The 25597-nt window shown below is 42.2% G+C and overlaps 1 protein-coding gene across 1 annotated transcript in view; it reads right to left on the bottom strand.

Moving 5' to 3' along the window:
• ada (adenosine deaminase) overlaps positions 1 to 25597 on the bottom strand; it is a 75710-nt gene that overhangs the window by 17947 nt on the left and 32166 nt on the right. The window contains exons 5-6 of the mRNA XM_068048233.1: positions 18636 to 18751; positions 13142 to 13266 (exon numbers count right to left, since the gene is read on the bottom strand). Coding sequence (XP_067904334.1) covers positions 13142 to 13266; positions 18636 to 18751 — 241 coding nt within the window. The remainder of the gene's footprint in view (positions 1 to 13141; positions 13267 to 18635; positions 18752 to 25597) is intronic.

The following is a 25597-nucleotide window of genomic DNA, read 5'->3' as shown; positions in this document are numbered from 1 at the left end:
ACTGAAGTCAATAGGAATCAGGGGGAAAACACTCTGCTGGTTGGAGTCATAGCTAGTACAAATTAAGATGGCTGTGGCTGTTGGAGGTCAATCACAGCTCCCGGACATCACTGCAGGAGTTCCTCAAGGTAGTGTCCTAGGCCCAACCATCTTCAGTTGTTTCATCATGACCTTCCCTCCATCATAAGCTCAGAAGTGGGAACGTTCGCTGATGATTGCACAACGTTCAGCAGCATTCGTGACTTCTCAGATAATGAAGCAGTCTGCGTCCAGGTGCGGCAAGACCTGGACAACATCCAGGCTGGGGCTGATAAGTGGCAAGTAACAGTCGCACCATACAAGTGCCGGGCAATGACCATCTCAAACAAGAGAGAGAACCTAACTATCTCCCCTTGATGTTCAACGGCATTACAATCGCTGAATCCCCCACTAGCAACATTCTGGGGGTTACCATTGACCAGAAACAGAACTGGAGTAGCCACATAAGTACTGTGGCTACAAGAGCAGGTCAGAAGCTAGGAATTCTGTGGTGAGTAACTCACCTCCTGACACCCCCATGCCTGTCCACCATCTACAAGGCACAAGTCAAGAATGTGATGGAGTACTCTCCAGTTGTCTGGATGAGTGCAGCTCCAACACTCAAGAAACTCAACAGCATCTAGGACAAAGCAGCCCACTTAATTGACACCCCATCCATCATCTTCATCATTCACTCCCTTCACCACCGACGCACAGTAGCAGCAGTGCATACCATCTGCAAGATGTACTCCGGCAACTTACCAAGACTACTTCAACAGCACCTTCCAAACCCACGACCTCTACCACCTAGAAGGACAGGGCAGCAGACAAGGGCAATTAGGGATGGGCAGTAAATGCTGGTCCAGCCAGCGACACCCACATCCCATGAACGAATTAAACAAAAAAACTGGCCCATGTCAGTCACATCTGCTCTCACCCGCCTCTTCCCCCTAGAAGAACGATAATGTTCTCCTTATCCTCACCTTCCATCGTACCATACCCATTCAACAGATCATCTGCCGTCATTTCCACCACCGCCACCTTAGCATTCTGAAGGGACCATAACCTCCCAGATACCCTGGTCCACTCATCAATTACCTGCAACACCCTTTCATGACACCTTCCCATGCAAGCACAAGATGAAACACCTGTCCTTTTACCTCTCACCATCCTGGGCCCCAAACTCTACTTCCAGGTGAAAGAGTGATTTACTTGTACTTTCAAGTTAGGACACTATTTGCTGTTCATGATGCAGTCTTCTCTATACTGGGGAGAAAAAACACAGATTGAATGATTGATTTGCACAGTCCTACGCTGACCTTTTTTTGTCCTCAGTCTATTGCAGCATTCCAAGGAAGCTCAAGGAACAGCAGCTATTTTTAGTCTAGGTACTTTTCAGCCTTCTGGACTCAACATTGAGTTCAACAATTTCAGATTACAACTGCTGCTCCCATTTTTTCAGACAGCAGCTGTCAGTAATGATTCTGTGAGTACCATTAGCAATTCTCTTGACCCATCTTTTGTTCCTACACTTGTCCATTACCATTCCCTTTTGCCTTGCTCCATTATCCCTGGTCATTGAATCTCTCCTGCCTTCAACCCTATCAGACATTTGTTCGTTGTTTCCTCCCCTATTCTTGTCTAAAACCTGTATATCTTTAACTTTTTCCAAATCTGCTGAAAGTGCGAGATGAAACATTAGCTTCTCTCACCATAGATGCTGATTATCTGGTTGAGTATTTCCAAATTTTCTGTTTTAATTTAATTTATACAGCCTCTTTCGTGCCCTTGATATCCAAAAGCATCTTGGCAGGCAGCCAATTTACATGCACAAACAGCAATTTGATAATGACCAGGTTTTTTTTTTTTGTTAGTTGAGAGGTGCTTTTCCTCTCCACATACTTGCTGGATGCCAGACAGATTTAGCATACTACAAATGCACTGGACCTGGCAGGAGAAGAGTCTGCTGAATTTTTAAGGCCCCTGACATGACCTTGTTTGAGATCAGGGGATAGCGCTTTGATCATACCTGCAGCCAGCTGAGGGCAGGGGAGAATCTTCGGGTTCTCCAGGAATCCAGCACACCCTTCAGTCCTTTAAAGAATGAGACTAGGGAATTAATAATGGGGAACAGAAAATGGCAGAGACTTTGAACAAATATATTCGTGGTAGAAGCCATTTTTTATTATGTATTTCATGGGATGTGGGCATCGTTGGCAAGGCCAGCATTTGTTTCCCATCCCCAAATGCCCTAGAGAAGGCTGCCTTCTTGAACCGCTGCAGTCCATCTGGTGTAAGTACACCTGCAGTGCTGTTAGGGAGAGTATTCCAAGATTTTGATTCAGTGACAGTGAAAGAAGAGCGAGATAGTTCCAAATCAGGATGGTGTATGGGATGGAGGGATGTTGCAGATGGGTGGTGTCCCCATGCATCTGCTGCCCTTGTCCTTCTAGGTTCTAGAGGTCACAGGTTTGGAAGCTGTCGAAGGAAGCATGGTGAGTTGCTGCAGTGCATAATGTATATGGTACACACTGCTGCCACTGTGCATCGGTGGTGGAGGGAGTGTATGTTTAAGGTGGTAGATGGGGTGCCAATCAAGCGGGCTGCTTTGACCTGGATGGTGTAGAGTTTCCCAAGTACTGTTGAAGTCGTACTCATCCAGCCAAGTGGAGAGTTTTCCATCACACTCCTGACTTGTGCCTTGTAGATGGTGGACAGGCTTTGGGGAGTCAGGAGGTGGGGTATTCACGGCAGAATTCCCAGCCTCTGATCTGCTCTTGTACCCACTGTATTTATGCGGCTGCTCCAGTTCAGTTTCTGGTCCCAGGATGTTGATAGTGGGGGAATTCAGTGATGGCAATGCTGTTGAATGTCAAGGCAAGATGGTTGGATTCTCTCTTGTTGGAGATGGTCAATGCCTGGCACTTGTGTGGCGCGACTGTTACTTGCCGCTTATTAGCCCAAGCCAGGTCTTACTGCATATGGACAAGGACTACTGCAGTGTCTGAGGAGTTGTAAATTGTACTGAACATTAAAAGCATCCCAATAGTAGAAAATCAGGGCAAATGCAAGGGAGGAACCTAAAACAATCACCACTAGAGGAACAAGTGCTATGCAAGCCTATGGGACTAAAGGCTGACAAGTGCCCAGCACATGACCTGCATCCTAATGTCTTAAAAGAAGCGGCTGCAGAGATAGTGATGCATTGGCTGTAATCTTCCAAAATTCCCTAGATTCTAGAAAGTCTCAGATGATCAGAAAACCACAAGATGTAGCACCCCTATTCAACAACACACTTAAAAAAAATCATAGTATGATCAGACAAAGTCAACGTGGTTTTACGAAAGGGAAATGGTATTTGCCAAATTTAGTCAAGTTTTTTGAGGATATAACTATAAGGGTAGATAAAGGAAAACCAGTAGATATAGAATGCATGAATTTCCAAAAGACATTGGATAAGGTGCCACACAGAAGGTTAATACACAAGATAAGGGCTCATGGAGTTGGGGCAATATATTAACATGGATAGAGGACTGATTGACAGGAAGCAGAGAGTAGGGATAACTGGGGAATTTTAAGCTGGCAGGCTGCGACTAGTTGAGTGTGGCAAAGATCAGTTCTGGGGCCTCAGCTATTCACAATCTATATTAATGAATTAGACTAAGAGATTGAGAGTAGTGTATCTCGGTTTGCTCATGATACAAAGCTAGATGCGAATGTAAGCTGTGAGGAGAGCACAAAGAGACTGCAAAGAGATACAGACAGGCTAAGTGAGCAGGCAACAAGTTGGCAAATGGAGTATGATGTGGGAAAGTGCAAGGTTATTTACTTTAGTAGTAAGTATAGAAGAGCAGAATTTTTTTTTTTTTTTTAAAGGCACAAAATTTGTAAATGTTGATGTTCAGAGGGATTTGGAAGTACTCATACAAGGAACACAGAAAATTAGCATGCAGGTATGGCAAGCAATTGGGAAGGCAAATGACATGTTGGCCTTTATTGCAAGGGGATTGGAGTACAAGAATAAAGGACATCTTGCTAAAATTGTACAGGGCTTTGTTGAGACCACACCTGGGAGTACTGTGCACAGTTTTGGTCTCCATATTTAAGGAAGGATATACATGAAACAGAAATGGCACAGCGAAGGTTCACTAGATTAGTTCCTGAGATGAGAGGGTTGTCCTATGATGACAGGCTGAGTAAATTGCATCTATACTCATTGGAGTTGAGAAGAATGAGAGGTGATCTTATTGAAACATGCAAGATTCTGAGGGGGCTCAACAGGGTAGATACTGAGAGGATGTTTCCCCTTGTGGGGGAGACTGGAACAAGTGGGCATAGTTTCAGAATAAGGGGTTGCTGATTTAAAATGGAAAGGAGGAATTTCTTCTCTCAGACAGTCAATTCTTTGGAATCCTCTAGCCCAGAAACTGATTTTTGAATAATAAGGGAGTCAAGGGTTATGAGGAACAGGCAAGAAAAAGTGGAGTTGAGGCCAAGATCAGATCAGCCATGATCATACTGAATGGCGGAGCAGGTTTGAGGGGCTGTATAGCTCCTGCTCCTATTTCATATGTTCATTTGAGAGTCCTGGTGCAGTTGGAGATCTGGGAATATACTCTTCTACCTCAACTACATTATTGCAATTGCCCTGCACCCACTACAGCTCCAGGTCTTTTATAACCATCCAGAAATCTCAGAGCAACTTATTGGAGGCAGACACTCAACATAATGAGCTGCCATCCCCATTTCCTTTTTGTTGTACCTGGGAACCAAGTGTTTCCTGGGTGCAAAAAAGAAGAAATTCTACCCTATGCAGTCTTCAACATCCAGTGGACCTGGAGACAAATGAGAAAAAAGTTAATAACCTCAGGAAGTTTTTCCAAGGGAGGGCTAGCCAACTTTGCATTATAAATCGAGCAGATGGGTAATCTATGCAGGCCACTAAGTTTCCCCTCATCCTGTTGCACTCTGACTGAGGCTGTATGCTAAGCCCACAAAATAGCTCTATCCAAGCTTCTTATTGCCAATACTGCAGTAGGACACACTATTACTGCTACTCCAAACTACAACTGCTTTTGATATTTAAGAGTGCTCCCACAAAGTTTACCACACAACTAACCTGCATGATTCATTTTCACACACAAGCTGGATAATGGCCACATGGTTGTCAGACATTTATGTGCTGTTCAAACCTCCAATATCCTAGGTACTAATCCAGCTGCAGAACTTGGTGGCAGACTAACTCTCATTTTAGATTAGTCAAAATGAAAAAGTAATACTGTACATGGCATACACTAATAGTTGTGCAAGCTGTGTTTCAGGCCTGCTTTTCAACTAGTATTTCAACATATCTTCTTCTGGTAGGCCAGCATGGCTTAGTTGCTAGAAGTTTGACTGAAGGGATGGCCAATTATTATGCTCTAGTCTTAAGAACTATAGGTAGATTGTTTACAGGGCTCACGATACTCAAGAGAAAAACTTTTCAGAGATACAGGGGAAGAGCAGGGTAGCGGGACTAACTGGATTGCTCTTTGAAAGAGCTGGCACAGATTTGATGGACTGAATGGCCTCCTTCTGTGCTGTACTGTTAAATGATTTTATGAGCTACAATATTGTCCAATGTACTCTGCCCATTCTTGAAATTTCAAGGGTGGACTGAATCGACTGGACATTCGCATTTTTAATGGTGGATATAATGGGAAGAGACTGACTAGAATCAGCCACTTAACACTTTTGACTGAAGATACTTGCAAACAATGTTCTTTAAGCTGTGCAGCATCCCAGAAGTCCCTGCACAGGCTGCACTATGTTAGCGCACATGCAAAAAAAATTTAAAAGGGGTCACACACTTAAATAAATCACCCAGCCATTCCAAAAAAAATTTAAGAGGGAACATCACTTAAAAAAACCTCAGTCATGTCCTGCAGTCACATACTAGGTTATGCCATAGTTAAGAATGATTGTGTTTATAGGAACAGGAATAGATCATTTAGCCCCTCGAAGCTGGTCCACCGTTCAATGAGGTTATGGGTAATCCGTGACCTAATTCCATATAGGCCTCTTTTCCACAGAAATTGATCAATCTCATTTAAAATGTACAATGGACCACATCAACTGCTATTTGTGGAAGACAGTTACAAACTTCTATCACACTTTACCAGTAGAATGGTTTTCTAACTTTAAAGCAAGACTATAATTTTTAGTCTAGCTCCAGGACACACTCCACAACCAGTGGAAATAGGGTGATAGAGACAAACGATCAGTTCCCCTTAATGTCTTGAAAACTTTGATCAAATCACCACTTAACCATGTAAATTTCAGGGAATACGACCCCAGTTTGTGCAATTCCTCCTCATAAATTAATTCTTGGAGTCCAAGTATCATTTAGGGAGATGGTGGCATAGTGGTAATTTCACTAAACTAGTAATCTAGAAGCCCAGGCTAATGCCTTGGGGACACAAGTTCAAATCCCGCCATAGTAGCTGGTGGAATTTAAATCCAATAAATAAAATAAAAATTTGGAATTGAAAGCTTGTCTCAGTTTCATGGTACCATTACTATAATTGATTATTGTAAAAACCCATCTGGTCCATTGATATCCTTTAAGGAAGGCAATCTGCTATCCTTACCTGGTCTGGCCTACATGAGACTCCAGCCCCGCTGCAATGTGGTTGACTAACTGCCCTCCGAAATGGACTAGCAAGCCACTCAGTTGTCAAGGGCAATTAGGGATGGGCAACAAATGCTGGCCTTGCCAATGATGCCCACACCCCATGAAAAAATAAAAGTTCAGTAAATCTATGCTACTTTACCTGCAGGGCTAATATGTCCTTCCTAGGTCTGGCACCCAGAACCTAGTACAGTATTCCTGGTGTGGTCTAACCAAAGCTTTTATAGGCATAAAATGACTCTTAATCCCTTGCATTCTAGTCCTCTAGATATAAAAGCCAGCATTCTATTAGCCTTTGATTATTTTTTGTACCTGTTCATGACATTTTAAGGATCAATGCACATGGACCCCCAAGTCTTTTTAGGCTGCTTCTAGATTTGCCATTTAAAAAATACTCTGATCTGATCGTTTTGGGTCCAAAGTGGATGACCTCAAACTTGCCTATTTTGAAATCCATTTGCCCTACAAGTTTTGTAATTTTACCTTTTATTAAGTTTTCCACATTATATAAGTAATAATTCTAAAACAAATGAAAAGGAAAATACTTCAGAAATTGTGCATTAGGCACTTCAGGTAAAGGAAAAACAAAGATGTAAGGTAATTAAAACGAGAGCAAAATAAGAAATGGGTGAGGAAAAATAACATTACAGCAGAAGAAGTTAGTGTCTACGGTCCAGATATTTTGTTCTTTATACAAATGCATGAAGTATAAGGAACAAATTGAATGAATTGCATTCGCAAAATCAACTTGGAGGATACGACATGGTAGCCATTTCTCAGTAATGGCTACCAAGACAGTCAGAACTAGAAACTGAATATGACCAGGTTATGAGGTCTACAGAAAGGACAGGGGATCTAGTAGAGGGGGAGGAATAGCATGCGATTCAGGATGAAATTACTTCGGTGATAAGTGGCATCACAAGAGGTAAGCAGGCAGTTCAGATTTTACAGGTAGAATTAAGAAATAGAAAAGGATTTAAGACTGTACTGGAGTTGTGTACAACACCACCCACTCCTACCCCCGGGGTGGTAGCAGTGAAGTGGCATGTAGTAAAAAGGTACAGTAGTTTAAAGTCCTTGTGACCATCCTATTTATCCTTTCCACAAAGACACTGGTGCCAGATGGTTCAGGCACAACTTGTCCCAATAGAACAGTTCCTTCCTGCTTCAGTATTCCTTGAAATGAAACCCACTTTCCCACACTCCTTCAGCCATCTTTATCCCTATGCCAATTCGCATGTGGCTTGGGTAATCATCCAGAGATTGCACCCTTGAAGTCTTGTTTCTTTTTCAATTTAGCTCCTAGTAGCTTCTGAACAAGATCCTTGCCTACTCTTTCCAATGCTGTTGGTCACAATATGGACCACAACAGGATCCTCTCTCTCCAATATTCTTTCCAACAGTTTGGGCTGTCCCTCACACTGGCACTAAGGAAGCAACATACCATGTGGGACTCTCAATCCTGCTTACAAAAGGTTGCTATCAGACCCCTAATTATTGAATCCCCTACAGCTACCATTTTTCACTTCCCCTCCTCCTCCCTTTGGACAGTCTCCTCCTCCAATATACCATAGTCCATTTATGGAGTTTCTACCTTCCATTAATTAACCAATTGTCCACTATTCTTGAAAGGAAAATGTAGTTGAACTAGAGATTTCTCTGATCTGTTGCATGTGTCTATAACTCTATTGTAGCTTGACTAGGATGGTGGCTGATTCTAAGGTATGCTTAGTGCTGTTCCTGGCATGCCATCAACACTTTCCAATGAACTAGCATTAGGTGATGGTGAGGCAGGAGTGAAGAAATTGCTGGGCCAAGAGGTTACAACATGTGGTGATATATAATTCTGCTGCAGTCGATCGCCCACAACATCTGATGGATACTCAGTTGTGGTCCTACTAAGCACAGTGATAGCACCACACTACATGAAGAGCACCCTCATTTATCTTCTTGAGGGCTGGGCGATGATCACTTCTACAAATAACGTGACAGGCAGTATGTGATAGTAGGCGAGAGAGACAAGTGGGTTACTACCTTGTGTAGTTTCTTTCACCATCTCCCATAGGCCAATTCTGGCAGTAGTGGACATTGTATTCTGGACAGTCTTCATTCTTTGCTCTTGTTTTCCACTTTATGGAGAAATACTAATTTATCAGATTTTGGGGGGGGGGAGTTGATGGGGAGGGGGCTCAGTAAACCTCTTCCAATTTGTGCACTAGTACCCAGCTGTAGGATGAGGAGAACTTTGCAAGGTTGACAGGACTGGCATTGCCCAAGTCTGGTCATGAGCCAATGGGTGGATCATTAGCGTTTCAGAAGGCACTTGGGAGTCTCATGTCAGTAAACCAGGTACAGGTGGCATGTTCCCTTCCCTAAAGTGATGTCTGTGAACTAGTTGGGCTTTTGTGATAATCCAGTTATTTCACAAATGTCTAGATTTGATTAATTTAACTTCACAACTTGTTATGGTGCAACTTGAACTTACAACCTTTTGATTTGCAGTTCAAGGACCATAACCATTAGGTTACCATACTATAACACCCCTTCATGCCTATGAACAGCAATGAGGAGTGGTAGGGGCACAGCTGGTTACATCATGGTACCCATAATACCTTGAACTTCTTGAAAACCTGCCATATAGTAAATGTATTATGCCCCATCAATTCCATGGGGAAAGCAACAAAACAGTTTCCCTAACAAACAATGCTTTGTCACTTGCTTGCCACATTGATTCACAGCTGACTTATTTGGTAGATATCACCAATAGTGATTTGGAATAATTTGTTGCTGTAGCAAAGTATCATTTTGACAACCACCACCAGGGCCAAACTGTAGCTGATTTTGTAAGAAGGGCCAGTTCAAGAAGGACAAGAGCAACAGATGCATGGGAACACCATCACCTGCAAGTTTCCCTCCAAGACACACCATCCTGACTTGGAACTATATCACTGTTCCTGGGTCAAAATCCTGGAACTCTCTTCCGAACAGCACTGTTGGTGTACCAACACCCCAACGACTGCAACGGTTCAAGAAGGCAGCTCACCACCACTTTCTCATGGGCAATAAATGCTGGCCTAGCCAGAAATGCCCACATCCCATGAACAAATTTTTTAAAAAAGCTAAGTTTCCTTTGAAATATTTAGGTCTACAGATCTGGCTTCTTGGGTGCAGGAATATTTAATGCAAATCACATTTTCTTCTGATCCAACTGCAGAATTTCCTCTTCTCCAAATTATCTGAATGCAGGGAAAATTCTGATTCAGGAGATATTTAATTGCAGCAACTGCAATATGCACAAAGCGGTCAATGCATTCCAAGCCAAAGCACTGAAAATCACAGCTAATTCAGGGCTTTACTGAGATCTGTGTGCTTTGTACCAGAATACTATGAGCCCATATGAATTCAAGCAAGAAACAAGCTACAGCCTACTTGCTCGATTCTCTGATGCCCACATTAGCAATTGGTGGTTGAACTACCAGTACATCTGATTGGAAGATCTAGCCCGATATCCCAACAACTGTATTTATATACGGTGAGGTATTTGCAAAATATTGCTGTTGTCACTCTTGTGAAAATGGATATTGGTGCAGGAGAGAGATTATTTGAAGTGTAACTGCTACAAATTGCCAAGCACTCCTTTTCCTCCTCCTACCATAGATCCAAGGACAATTTATATTAGATAGTGAGCATCATCTGTCTGGTCAGGAGCTACAGAAATGATCAAACAGCACTATCAGACACACTAAAAGGTAATATATGCAGTCTACAGTTCATATTGAATGATTTTTCACTTTGCTCCCTGGTAGTTAGCAGCAACTCTGGACAAATTCCACTAATCAGACATTTTTGTTCTGGAATTAGGCCACCTCAGATTTTGTCCCTACAAAAATGAGATCCTGTTGTGCCACACCTCAGATTAAAATTTACCATCTGCTTCAGACTTGTGCAAACTTTAAAATTAGATAATACTCCAACAGGAAATTCTTTAAAATTTCTGCTTCAGGTATCTTTAATGAATATTTTAAACTTTAATTCAGTATTCCACAATAGCAGAATTATTTTAAGCTGTTCTATCTGCAAACTGTTCATATTAGAGATTAACTGCATTACCTTCCACTGAAGTGATCACACTACTATATGTTGCTAATGGAATCTCTGTGGCTGGTTCCCAGTTCTTTTTAATTTGTGGGAATTTGTCGTGGAACTACACACCTGGCCTTGACCCCTTCCTTGGGGACATTAGTATTTTGGAGTTGGATCCCCAAATATAGTCAGTGAGTTCTGCCAAACTAGGGAAAGTTTTTTTTTTAAATTCGGTTTTCTTTTTGCATATGCAAGGTCACATTAAGGGCTTGCAAACACACTGATTCCAAAAAAAAAAAGAAGAGTTATAGGCTTTCACCACCTCAAGAAGATTGGGTGCCTGGAATAAACTGATGCCTGTTGTAATCAGGCTTCAAACTAAGCAAATCACAGGAAATAAACTTGTATATTTTAATGATTTGACTGACTATATATCTGATCAAATATGGATGGGCATATCCTGCACTACTGGGCAAGGAAAGAGGAGGAGATGTGCAGAGGAGTTGGGGACACCACAGAATGCCTCCTCAAGGAATGTTATGGCTCCATCTACCCCACATTTGTCAATAAGGTATTTGGGGGATGGGCATGAAATCCAGGCCATAAACTTATGATTGAAAACAAGACAGATCTCCAATCTATAAAAGACTGAGTAAACAAGGTAATCTATTTTCAGTTTAAAATCCCCAATGGTCTTTTTAATACAATCTTGTTAAATAGCAAAACAAAATATTTTGGTAGCATACCTGTACTTCATTTTACTTACTGGATATCCAACAATAAAGTATCATGGCAGAGTTTCCCCTGAATACGGGAGTGACTGGTCAACACATGGCCCATCATCTTAATCACAGCTGCCCTGCAATATGGACTGACTGGAAGCGCAAATAGCATGTTGACAAACACACACATTTTCATTGGCCTGTTTTGATGGAGCAGGAGACCGGGATTGGCTAGTATTGTAAATAGACCTATCACTCATGGCATTGTTCGAGTAATCTAGAGTTTTCAGTAGCATTGTAATTTTTTTTTGTTTGGATGCAGTAGCATTTAAGCTACCCTATCCTTTTAAAGTCACTGCTCATATATTTCTGTGGGGAATATACCAAGATCAGTTATCGTCTAATTGCTAAAAGAAAGTCACTGCAGATTGGCCACTGCTTGTAAATCCTTGGCTTCTTCCTTTGAGGAGATGCTAGGTTAGGAAGTTCAGAAAAACTAGCATGTCAAGTCTGGCTTGCTTCCTTTTTTTAAAAAAAAAGGATGTTTTGGCATTTGAAGTGTGATGGTCATACACTATTTGATATACATAAACAGATGCACTGTTCACATTACTATGTGCATGAGTAAAGTGCATAGCCTTTCCCACCTATTTAAGCTCAAAATCAATGCGTATTGTTATCTTTCTTCTTCAAACTGAAGAGTCAGTCATTGAAGGTATAAAAAGATCAGAAAAGCATTTATGCAAGACAGGAATTAAATATTAAAGCCCCAGTTTATTAATAAATTATACTGCCCTGATGTCCAAATAATGGGCATCAGCTATATAGTTCACTATTTTCTCTTTCATAAATACATACCTGAATGCAGGGAGAACAGTAGAGCGATTTAGGTAACATGTAACTTGTTTGGATTTCTTTAGTAATAGCATATTACTTAGCGCGAAAGTGTTTTTGTGATCGCTTAGATGTACTAAATAATGCTTTTGTAATGTGACAGTAGTCCTTTTAACTATTGAGTGAAAATTATTTCTTGTACAGTAAAATATTAGCAATATTTCACATTTAAAAGCACATTGTGATGACAGACACATCTGAGCAGTCAATCAGTGCACAATGTGCTCAACAAGTCAGTTGGTATGGGGAACACAGCCAATGAAGAAGTCTCCCACATGTAGGAGGATATCCTATCTGTAAAGCATATCTAATGAAGCTTAATTGAGTATATTGGTGTAAGTGTAAAACATACATGTGTAGTGCTTACTCTGACAAATGCCCAACAATGGTAGATTTTAAAAATGAAGCCTACTGGTTTATAGCCACAAACAGAATTTTATCAGGGGTTCTCCCGATCAGCCAACCTAACTTCAGCAGAAAGCTTGTTCATGTGGCACCCCCAGTGTTTCTACTTATGATCCATTCATCAAGAGAACCAGTCAATGCTATATTGGGGATGTCTTCTACACATCCCAGGAATTAATACTGAATGCACACTCATGTAGGGGATGTACAGAATGCATTCTGTTATCACCACTAGCTTTTGTAATGTTCATATTACTAGAAGGCAAATGGAATCTATTTTACTCTTGAACTTAGCTCCAATCCATTACTCCCCATTAGTTAATTCATCATGTTGAGGATAAGCACCTACCTCAAAGGCCTTGCCATGGCCTGAGTAGATATCACAGTTTAAAGACTCATCACCTGCCAAGTCAATGCCCACAACACCCTCATTGCGATATTTCTTACACAGGTGCACAATTTCAGCAGACCATTCTGAAAACATATCAATACCATAATTTTGTCTTTTTATGATTACATTCTTCGAGGAGGTACTATTAGCAGTCAATATTATTTTCAATAACCTAGCTCATTGATTTAATAATCAGCACTCTTTAGCTTTGCTTTTTTTTTTAAAAAAAAGCATCAACTTTAATGTAATAAAACACCCCAAGGCACTGCACAGGAGCATTATCAAACAATATCTGACACTGAGCCACAGAGAGAGATGTTAGAGTAAAGGACCAAAAACTTGGTTAAAGAGGAAGAAGGAGAATCTTAAAAAAAAGAGGAAAGAGGGAGGCAGAGAACCAGATAGATTTGGTGAGGAAATTACAAAGCTTATGGCCTAGGCAGCTGAAGGCACCAATGGTGGAGTGATTAAAAAAAAAATTCGAGGATACGCAAGGAGCTGGAATTAGAGATGCAGATATTGGAGAGGGTTGTGGGGCTGGAGAAGATTACCAGATAGGGAGGGGTGAGGCCATGGAGGAATTTGAAAATAAGGATGAGAATTAAAAAAAGAAAAAGAAGTGTTGCTTAACCAGGAGCCAATGTAGGTCAGCAAGCAGAGAGGAGACGGGTGAACGGGACTGGATGACTCAAGTCTACGGGGGTGGCGAGGGGGGTTAGAATGTGGGGGGCTGTCCAGAAGTGCATTGGAATAGCTATGTCTAGAGGTAACAAAGACATGGATGAGGATTTCAATAGATGAGTTGAGGTGGGATTGAGTCACATGGAATTAGGCAGTCTTAAGACTTAAATTTAAGGAGAGTTTAGTTCACATCTACCACACAAAAACAGCAATTTCTTGCCACAATGTGTTTCACCAATTTTTGGATATCCATCTTTAGCCACATATCTACTCATCTGAAACTGTCGTACCATTTGGACATAAATAACGATGAGCACCATTGGACTAGCCATTATTTCGACAGCAAGCACGGTTACCCATTAACATTTCAGCCTGGTTTACTGTACTCAATTTATTTCTCATCCTATTGAGGTTTACCTCACAAATTTAAAATTTTGGTTTGTTACTCTCCATTCTCTCTCTCAAACTCTATCAAAATGTAACCATATTGTTGTCACTAGTTGAAAGATGTTCCCTTACATTCAGATTGTTAACTAATTCTGGTTTGTTACTCATCAAACCCATTATGGTCTGTTCAAAGAATTTTTCAAAGAAGTATTTGGTAGGATACAAAACCAGTATATTCCATGAAAAGGCAAAAGCTCCATTTGGTATATTTCACCAACTGTAGACAACAAATGAGGTAAAAGAAAGGATCAGGCTAAATGAAGTGGCTTACACAAAAGCAAAGCAATGTGGAAACCCAACAAACTGTAAAGAGTAACCAAGGACAGTCCAAAAAGGTAGTATGAAAAACTTGCGCAAGGGATATCAAAGCTAATAGCAAAAGTTTTATAAATTCATCGGGAATAACCAGGGAAAGATTAGGACCCATTAGGGACCAAGGGGGAAATCTGTGGGTGGAGCCAGAGGACATTGGTAGGGTGTTCAATGAATACTTCACATCTGTCTTCACCCAAGAGAATGAGGATGTCGATATGGAACTCCCAGAGAGAGACGGTGAGGTTCTTGAGCAAATTGTCATAGGGAGTGACAAGGTATTGGAGGTTTTGACAGGCTTAAAAGTGGACAAATCTCCAGGTCTGGATGATTTGTGTCCCAGGATGCTGTGGGAGGTGAGGGTGGAAATTGCAGGGGCTCTGACCCTAATTCTTAATTCCTCTCTGGCCATAGGGGAGGTGCCAGAGGACTGGAGAACAGCTAATGTGGTCCCACTATTTAAGAAAGGTTGTAGAGATAAGCCAGGAAACTACAGACCAGTGAGTCTCACGTCAGTGGTAGGGAAACTATTGGAGAAAATTCTGAAGGAGAGAATCTATCTCCACTTGGAGAGGCAAAATTTGATTAAGAATAGTCAGCATAGCTTTGTCAGAGGGAGGTCATGCCTAAAAAATTTGATTGCATTTTTTGAGCATGTGACCAGGTGCGTAGATGAGGGTAGTGTAGTTGATGTTGTTTACATGGATTTCAGCAAAGCCTTTGACAAGGTCCCACATGGGAGACTTACCAAGAAAGCAAATGTATATGGGATACAGGGTAACTTGATAAGGTGGATTTAAAATTGGCTTAGCTGTAGGAGACAGAGTGATGACAGACAGCTGTTCTAGTGCCTGGAAGCCAGTGTTCAGTGGCGTACCACAGGGATCTGTGCTGGGTCCCCTATTGTTTGTCATTTATATAAACGACATAGATGACTGTGTGGGAGGTAGGATCAGTAAGTACGCGGATGACAAAGATTGGCCGAGTGGTTAACAGTGAGTCTTGGGTTACAGGAAGATATAGACGGGATGGTCAAGTGGGCAGAAAAGTGGCAGATGGAATTGAACTCTGAAAAGCGTGAGGTGATACACTTTGGAAGGAGTAATGTGACACGAAAGTGTTCAGTGAATGGTCTGACACTGGGAAGTTCCGAGGAACAAAGGGACCTTGGCGTGTTTGTCCATAGATCTCTGAAGGCAGAAGGGCAGGTTAACAGGGTGGTGAAAAAGGCATATGGGACACTTGCCTTTATCAATCGACGCATAGATTACAAAAGCAGGGAGGTCACGTTGGAGTTGTATAGAACTTTGGTAAGGCCACAGCTGGAGTAGTGCGTGCAATTCTGGTCGCCACATTATAGGAAGGATGTGATTGCACTGGAGGGGGTGCAAAGGCGATTCACCAGGATGTTGCCCGGGATGGAACATTTAAGTTATGAAGAGAGGTTGGATAGGCTTGGGTTGTTTTCACTGGAGCAGAGAAGCCTGAGGGTGACCTGATCGAGGTGTACAAGATTATGAGGGGCATGGACAGGGAGCAGCTGCTCCCCTTAGTTGAACTGTCAGTTACGAGGGGACACAAGTTTAAGGTGAGGGGCAGGAGGTTTAAGGGGGATTTGAGGAAGAACTTCACCCAGAGGGTGGTGACAGTCTGGAATGACCTGCCTGGGAGAGTGGTAGAGGCGGGTTGCCTCACGTCCTTTAAAAAGTACCTGGATGAGCACTTGGCACGTCATAACATTCATGGCTATGGGCCAAGTGCTGGCAAATGGGATTAGGTAGACAGATCAGGTGTCTTTAACGCATCGGTGCAGACTCGATGGGCCGAAGGGCCTCTTCTGCACTGTATTATTCTGTGATTCTGTGAATCATAATCATGGGGAATATGGGCCCATTAAAGACAGATGCAAGCAAGATTATAATGAATAGCAAACAAATGGGAGACTTGTTTAATAACTGAAGCACTGTATCTGTTTTCATAATGCTGGACGGGCACAAAATATTAATACAAGGGAACTTGAAATAAGTCCAAGGGTAGGAATATAGTGGATTTAATAAAAGCAATTAAAATAGAGGGGTGGGGGGGAAAACAAAAAAAAAGAGCGAGAGAGAAACTAGAGTCAAACAAATCTCCACAGCCTGATGGCATCCATCCAAAGGATGAAAAGAGCATGGTGATAGCATTGCAGATGCATTAGACAGAATTTTTCAAAGCTCTCTAGATTATGGAAAATTGTAAATGTAACTCAATTTTTTTTTTTTAAAGAAAGGAGGGAGGAGGAATCCAGGAATACAGTCCTGTCAGTTTAATGTCAAGTTCTGTTATCTACCACCAGAGATAGAGTGATTGAGCGCATGGAAAACTATCAGCTGATCAGCACGGATTTATGTGTCGGTCATATCTGACTAATCTAGTTGACACAAGAGATCACTAGCATTGGGAACGGGGGGCTCCAGGGTCTGGCATAAACAGAGAACTTTGGGATCATGGAAAATACATAATGCGATTCCAAAGCCTTATAGCATTGAGGGCATGGTCGTATTTTGGCAGCACAGTGGAAATCCAACCTCTTGTAACATTGGGGAATCTAGACAAAAGATCAATCACTCTCCCTCTCTCTTCGCCTCTTGGGGATAGACTTATGTAGTCACCTAGCCCATGGTCTCTCCTGACCACCTGATACTGATCTCATAATAAAAGCAAAATACTGCGGGTGCTGGAAATCTGAAATAAAAACAAAGTGCTGGAAATACTCAGCAGGCCACAGACCTTAAAAGTTAACTCTGTTTCTCCCTCCACAGATGTTGTTAGATCTGCTGAGTATTTCCAGCACTTTCCTGATACTGATCTTTCCTCTAACCTGCCACTTGTGTCATTATCATTCTACAACTTAACAGTGGCCACTGCCAACTGAGTTGATAGGCAACTAGCAAGGGAATAGGAAACAGTAGAAGGAAAATGACTGTGGCACGGCAGAGGGGAGACAGGGAGCAGTTGGAGGGTTCAGCCCAGGGTCTGGCAGCAGAAGGTTGGTAAGGGAAATCTCTCTTCTCCAGGCTCCCAGTCTTCTAGTTTGTTCCTTTGTACTGAGCTGGGAAATGCTGTGGTGGTGGCAGAGAACAGAGAGCTGGAGTAGGCCATACGGCTCCTCAAGCCTGCTCCGCCATTGAATAAGATCAGGGCGGATTGGATCTTGGCCTCAACTTCATTTTCCTGCCCATTTCCCATGACCCTAGAGTCTCATGTAGCTCAAAAATCTAACTCAGTCTTCTACATATTCAATGACCTAACCTCCACTATTTTCTGCAGTGGAGACATCCAAAGATTCACGACCCTCAGAAAGAAATTTCTCCTCATTTCCATCTTAAATGGGCGATCCTCTCATTCTGAAAATTTGCTCCCAGTTCTAGTTTCCCCACGAGGGGAAACATCCTCTCAGCATCTACCCTGCCAAACCCCCTCAGAATCTTATATGTTTCAAAAAGATCACCTCTCATCTTCCAAACGCCAATGAGAATAGGCCCAACCTGCTCAAGCTTACCTCATAAGACAACTCCTTCATCCCAGGAGTATAATTCAAATAAGTTTATAGAAAAAAATCTGACAAACTGGCGCAAAGACCAGAAGATAATTGCAAGGTGGCTCAAGGGGGCTTCAGGAGAACCAAGGCAGCAGTGACATTGACCAGAGGATAGCAGCTCAAAACACACCATAGACATGATAAAAGCTGAAGAAACAAGGTTTGTGTTAATCATGCTCCAGTCAACCAGAGACAAGTCGAATCAGAAGGCCAGTGGGATAGCACCAAGTTTGGAGACTCAGCTCAGAGGACTGCATTACAGCTCCGTACAACAAATTGAAAATTGATAGGACAGAGAAATATGACAGAACATTTTAAGTGTTTCAGGAAGCATGTCTGACAATTGTTGAAAGTACTCAATATATGAAAGTTAGAAATTAGATTATAAATAAATGGTCAGATGTAAAAATATTTATACTAGTAATATATTACCTGGCATGTGGCGCATGCAACAAAGAATGGACCTTGCTTTGATTTTAAACGCCTTTTCTCCTTCCTGAAATCCCTGGTTGACAAGGTGAACCACTTCATCAGGAGTCAGGTCTCCTCTGGTTACAAAAGTAAACACAAAAAATTAGTCAAACTCTTAATAACTAGTTGTCACATCAAAGAGGAGACAGATTGATCACATACATCTTTTGCATATTTATGCAGTCAAGCCTGGACAAAAGCAACTGATAAGTTAGTTTTAAAAAGGTTGGTAATTTTTTTGTCGATGAGTCATAGGCCAGAATTTTACGTGGCAGCAGAGCCTCCGCCCACCAGCTGAAAAGTCGGGAGCGAGCCCGCCTCCACCAGGCCTGGAAGCCATGCAGTAATTTTGTGTGGCCCAGACCCTTAACTGGCCTTGGGAAGAACTTCCACCCCTCTGAGACAGGAAGTTCCGTCTCCAAGAGCTGTCGGCCAATCAGCTGGCCGGCAACGCCACTGGGTGTGGTGGCCATTGCTGGAACTGCACCCAGCATGAGGAGCAAGAACAACTCCGGCCCCGAGAAAGGCAAGTAGGGTTTCAGGCCTTTGGCTGGACCCCAGCGAGGTGGGTGGGGTCCATCAGGAGGGTGGGGGCGGCTTGGGCTGCCCCATCAGGAGGGCAGTCCCCGCCCCGCTGACGAAGCACCCGGTCACCACTGGTGGTAACAGTGGAGGGGGAGAAGGCCCCTAAGTGGCAACTAATCGGCCACTCAAGGGTCTCAACTGGCCTGGGGCAGGCAGGCCATTTGCTACCTCCACCGCTGTTCGTAAAATAGCTGCGGGGATGGGTAGGTGACAGGAACAGCAACCCTCTCCTCACTTGATTTTACGCACCACCCCCAGCCTGGTCCCGGGGGTGGGAGAAAGTGTAAAACTCCAGCTGTGGGATCAGTCATTTACGGCACAGGAGGTGGCCATTCGGACTATCTAGTCCTTGCCGGCTCTCTGTGGAGCCATCCAGTCAGTCCCACTCCCCTTCTCGATGCCCGTAGCTCTGCAAGTTTATTTCCTTCAAATGCCCTTCCAATTTCCTTTTGAAGTCACTGATTGCCCATGGGCAGCAAATGTCGAGGCAGCGAGTTCCAGGTCATTACCACTTGCTGCATAAAAAAAGTTCATGTTCCATCTGCATCTCTTGCCCAAAACCTTCAATTTGTGTCCTTGTATCACTAGTTAACAGGAACAGTTTTTCCTTGCCTTTCTTATCTAAGCCAGTCATAAAACTTGAACACCTCTATTAAATCTCCCATCAATCTCCCTTGCTCCAATGAGAACAACCTCAGCATTTCCAACCTAACCTTGTAACTGAAATCCCCCGTCTCTGAAACCATTCCGGTAAATCTCTTCCGCACCCCATTACAATCGAGGCAGGAGCAGTGCACTGTTTTTTCTAGTTCCACTTCTCCAGGGGTCACGGCGTATATTTAAATTTTTTCCCACTTACCGATACGGTCAGTCATATACTCTATTTTTTTTTTCCCAGAATAAAACACACTAACCAGGTGTCTTAAACAACAAAATTATCAGTTTATTATAAACAAGTCTTAATCAGTAATGAAGTAAAACAAACACACATACTGAAATATAAAAGCTCCTTTTTTCCCTTAGCGTCATGTACAAACACTAACCAGAATAAAAGGGATTTTTGTTTAGAGCCCCGTTACATAAAAAAACCACTTAGGCTGAAAACTTGCTCATTCTTGGGGACAAAAATGTCATCTTGTGTATCCTCAATTTAATTACACCACTCACTGTTAAGGTGCAAATGCCACAGAAATTTCAGCAAACGCAGATGCACAATTAAACATGGAAACTGAGATATTGTTTCAGGGATGCCCTGTTCTGCCTTTAGCTTTGAGAAAATGGAATCTCACTGCCTGGCTCCCACGTTGAGCAATGCAAAGTTCCTGTACTTGCATCATAGATGCAAAGTAATCTCACCACAGAAAGTTAAGAAAGCCATTTCAAGTCCAAGTTACCTTTTAATGATGTGGTTAGTTGTTAATTACTGACAGTCAACCTCTGGCATAAAAAATTAACTATTACAAGTGTAGATTCTCATTCCTTCAGGTTTTAATTGTTGGGAAATTTTACTAAAAATTACATTTCAAGTTTTTTTTAAAAACCCTGAATCGCATCTTTTCTTTTCTCTTTCTGTACTTTTTCGATGTAGAACTAACCATGGTAACTTACATTTCCTTCCTTAGACCTTATGCTGTTCATTTCACAATCCTTCAAACTATTGGGTTAAAGAATTTGTTACGAAAGTGCTTCCATTTTCTAACTTTTTTTTTTGAGGACATGTGTTAAAACTGAAAAGATTCCATGCATGTGTTTTTTTTGTTAAACCAAGTTCACCGGAAGGAGACTCGGTTTGAAAAAAACACCTATGCAGGAAGTCAAGTGCTTTGGGTTCAGTAAACAGAACCCTTGGTGACACGGGGGAAAAATTATTATACAGAAGCCACATGTTAAAGGTTTCTGGAAGTCGACTCTGAGGTTTGGACATTGTTTTCAGTTTAGTTGGGTGCGAACTGCTTGAAGACAGTTGGCGTTTTCCTGCCAAGGAAAAAAGAAACCACCCAGCTCATCTCTTTCTCTACCTCTTTGAAGAAATCCTGCAAAGATCCAGCATGGGAGAGCTGAAATCCCTGGTGCTGCATAGCTCCAGAGAAGCTGGAAAAAATATCCTGCGATTCCAGTGTGTGCTGGCAGAAAATCCCGATACCACATTATTCCTAAAAAGCCCACTAGAATAATTCGACATCTCCAGAATGGACTGCTTCTGAAACGATCCTAGTGACCTGGCTCCATATACCAGACCAAAAAAAAGGGACAACAGACATCCTTCCATGTCTTCTCTTTTTTTCCCCCCATCAAGATTTAACAAGTATTTGGCCAAAGTAGTTTTTCATTTTTTGTAATCGACCTCTGCAGAGAAAATGTCTACTTTTTCCCAGTGTGTGCGTGCGCGTGTAATTAGGGAATTTTAAAAAAAGGGAACCTTCGTATTTCAATGTGTGCTAATGCTTTGCTTTGTTATTGGTTAAGTCTTGTTTCATAGTAAACTGAATTTTGTTGTTTATTAAAGAAACCTGGTTGCTGTATTTTATTCTGGGTTTAAAAAAACATGAGGATATGATTAGCTGCATCGGTAACCGGGTAAACATTTAAATATATGTTGTGGCCTGTGGAGAAGTGGAACTAGAAAAGACAGTGCACTCCTCCTGCCTCAAGTCGTAGCAAGATAGATAGCTGCTTGTCCTGATCGCTCAGATCCAGGTGCTCTGTAGAGGATACCACATCATTTCCATCTCAAACTTTCAATAACTTGCAGAGCCAAGTATCATGGAGATTAAACAGGCAAGGGCAAGGTTATCTCACAATTGGTGCCAAGGCTCTTCAGGAGGTGCAGGGAAAAACAGAGACCATCCCAAATGAGGAAATATTTGGAGGAATGACCAAAAGCTTGTTAAAATATACGGGTATTAAGGAACATCTTAAAGAAGAAAGGTTTCGGGAAGGAATGCCAGAGAGTAGGAGTTAATGCTCTGGGGACATGGGTTCAAATCCCACCATGGCAGATGGCGAAATATGAATTCAATTAATATATCTGGAATTAAAAAAGCTAGACTAAATGATGACCATAAAACCACTGTCGATTGTTGTAAAAATCCATCTGATTCACGGACATTCTCTGGGGAAGAAAATCTGCTGTTCTTACCTGGTCTGGCCTACATGTGACTCCAGATCCACAGCAATGTGGTTGACTCTGAAATGGCCAAGCGAGCCACTCAGTTGCATCAAACCACTACCAAAGTTTAAGAAAAGGACAACCCAAAGACTGCAGCGGTTCAAGGCGGCAGCTCACCACCCCCTTCTCAAAGGCAATTAGAGATGGACAATAACTGCTGGTGCCAGTGGCGCCCACATCCCACGAATGAATGAAAAAAATTTGGCATCAAGGAGACCAAAGACTGGATGTAGGCAAGCAGTTCGAGTGCAGAGGTAGGTGAAGAGGTTAAGAGAAGTGGTGGAGAGCTAGAGGTAGATGTCATCAACATATACATGGAAGTTGACCTATCTGCATATGACTGTTTGCGAGGGAAGCATGTAGATGAATAGGATGAGAGGGGCCAAAGGTATATCCTTAGCGAACTCAAGTGATGGAGCTAGGATGTGAAGGGAAGCTAGAGAGAGAGAGACAGGTGTAAGCAGATTGAACATGCATTTTATGTAATTGAGGCTCAGGCTAGAAGCCAGACAATTTAACCTAGGATGGATAAGTAATTCAGTATAAAAATTATAGAACCTATAGCACAAGCGACCATTCCACCCATCACTCCTGTTCCAGCTCTTTGAAAGAGCTATTCAATTAGGCCCACACCCCTGCTCGTTCTCCATAGCCTTGAAAATGCTTTCTTGTCTAGTTTATACCCAAATTCTATTTCAAAGTTACTATTAAGTCTGCTACCATCACCCTTTCAAGTAGTGCATTTCAGGTTTTAACTTGGTGTAAAAACATTTCTCCTCATCCCCCACCTTACCAACTATATTAAATCTATCTCCTCTGCTTATTGGCCCTCCTGCCAGTGGAAACACAGTCTCTCCCTATCTACTTTATTAAAAACCCTTCTAATTTTGAACATCTCAATTACATCTCCTTAACTTTCTCTACTCAAAGGAGAATAACCCCAGCTTCTCTAGTATCTATTTTGCAAGGAAATTACAGAGGTGCAAAAATAATAGGGTAGTTATAATGGGGGGGAAAACTTTAATTAACCAAACTTAGACTGGGATAATAGTAGTGTAAAGGGCAAGAGTTTCTAGAGTGTGTTCAGGAAAATTTTCTACAACAGTATGTTGCTAGTCCAACAAGAAAGGAGGCACTGCTAGACCTGGTTCTTGGGAATGAGTTGGGCCAAGTGGATCAAGTATCAGTAGGAAAGCATTTAGGGGATAGTGATCATTGTATCATAAGGTTTAGGCGGACTATGGAAAAGGACAAAGAGCAATCCAGGGTAAGAATAATTAACTGAAGGAAGGCCAACTTCAATGAGGTAAGAATAGAGCTGGGGTGAATAAATTGGAGTCAAAAGCTGGCAGAAAAACCAGTAGATGAACAACGGGCTACCTTCAAAGAGGAGATAGTCCGGGCACAGTCAAGGTATGTTCCCTCGAAGGGGAAAAGGCAAACAAATCCAGAGCTCCCTGGATGACAAAAGACAAAGAAAAAAAAAAGTGTGCTTATGACAGGTGCCAGGTAGAAAATATTATTGAGAACCAGGCTGAATATTGAAGGTCCAGAGAGGAAGCGAAAAAGCAAATAAGAAAAGCAAAAAGAGCATGAAAAGAGACTGGCAGCTAGCATTATAGGAAATCCCAAAGTTTTCTATAGGCATATAAATAGTAAAAGGGTGGAAAAAGGAGGAGTGGGACTAATTAGGGACCAGAAAGGAGATTTACATATGAAGGCAGCGGGCATAGCAGAGGTATTAAATGAATACTTTGCATCTGGTTTTACCAAGGAAGAAATTGATAAAGTAGCAGTATTAGATAGGCTGTCTGTACTTAAAAGTGAATAAAGCACCAGGGCCAGAAGAGATGCATCCAAGGATACGGAGAGAAGTGAGGGTGAAAATTGCAGAGGCATTGGCCATAATTTTTCAGTCTTCCTTAGACTCAGAGGTGGTGCCAGAGGACTGGAGAACTGCAACAGTTACACCCTTGTTCAAAACAGGCCAGTCAGTTTAACTTCAGTGGTGGGAAAACTTGTAGAAAAAATAATGAGACACAAAATCAATAGTCACACAGACAAATCTGAGTTAATTAAGGAAAGCCAGCATGGATTTCTTAAGGGAAAATCATGTTTAACTAACTTAGAGTCAGAGAGATACAGCACTGAAACAGGCCCTTCAGCCCACCGAGTCTGTGCCAACCATCAACCACTCATTTATACTAATCCTACATTAATCCCATATTCCCTAACACATCCCCACAATTCTCCTACGTACACTAGGGGCAATTTACAATGGCCAATTTACCTTTCAACCTGCAAGTCTTTGGCTGTGGGAGGAAACCGGAGCACCCAGTGGAAACCCACGCGGTCACAGGGAGAACTTGCAAACTCCACACAGGCAGTACCCAGAACCGAACCCAGGTCGCTGGAGCCGTGAGGCTGCGTTGCTAACCACTGCGCTGCTGGAGTTTTTTTTTTTTAAAAGAGGTAACAGAAAGGGTTGATGAGGGCAATGCTGTTGATGTGGTGTACATGGACTTTCAAAAGACACTTGACACAGTGTCACACAACAGACCTGTGAGCAAACTTGTAGCTCATGAAATAAATGGGACAGTAGCAACATGGATACGAAGTTGGCTGAGTGACAGGTAACAAAAGGATAGTGGCCAATGGATGTTTTCGGGCTGGAGGAAGGTTTGTAGTTGAGTTGCCCAGGGATCAGTGTTGGGACCCTTGCTTTTCCTGATATATATTAATGACCTAGACCTTGGTGTACAGGGCACAATTTCGAAGTTTGCAGATACAAAACTTGGAGCATTGTGAACTGTGCAGAGGATAGTGTAGATCAAAAGGACATAGACAAGTTGGTGGAATGGGCAGACAGGTGGCAGATGAAGTTCAATGCAGAGAAATGTGAAGCGATTCATTTTGGTAGGAAGAACATGGAGAGACAATATAGAATAAAGGGCACAATTCTAAAGGGGGTGCAGGAGCAGAGGGACCTACGTGTATATGTGCACAAGTCATTGAAGGTGGCAGGACAGGTTGAGAGAGCAGGTAATAAAGCATACAGTATCCTGGGCTTTATTAATAGGGGCACAGAGTACAAGAGCAAGGAGGTTATGTTGAACTTGTATAAGACACTAGTTCGGCCTCAGCTGGAGTATTGCGTCCAGTTCTGGGT

Source organism: Heterodontus francisci, chromosome 16, assembly GCF_036365525.1.
Source record: "Heterodontus francisci isolate sHetFra1 chromosome 16, sHetFra1.hap1, whole genome shotgun sequence".
NCBI classification, from domain to species: domain Eukaryota; kingdom Metazoa; phylum Chordata; class Chondrichthyes; order Heterodontiformes; family Heterodontidae; genus Heterodontus; species Heterodontus francisci.
The sequence above is the reverse complement of the archived record's forward strand: the minus strand, read 5'-3'. Positions and strand labels throughout refer to the sequence as shown.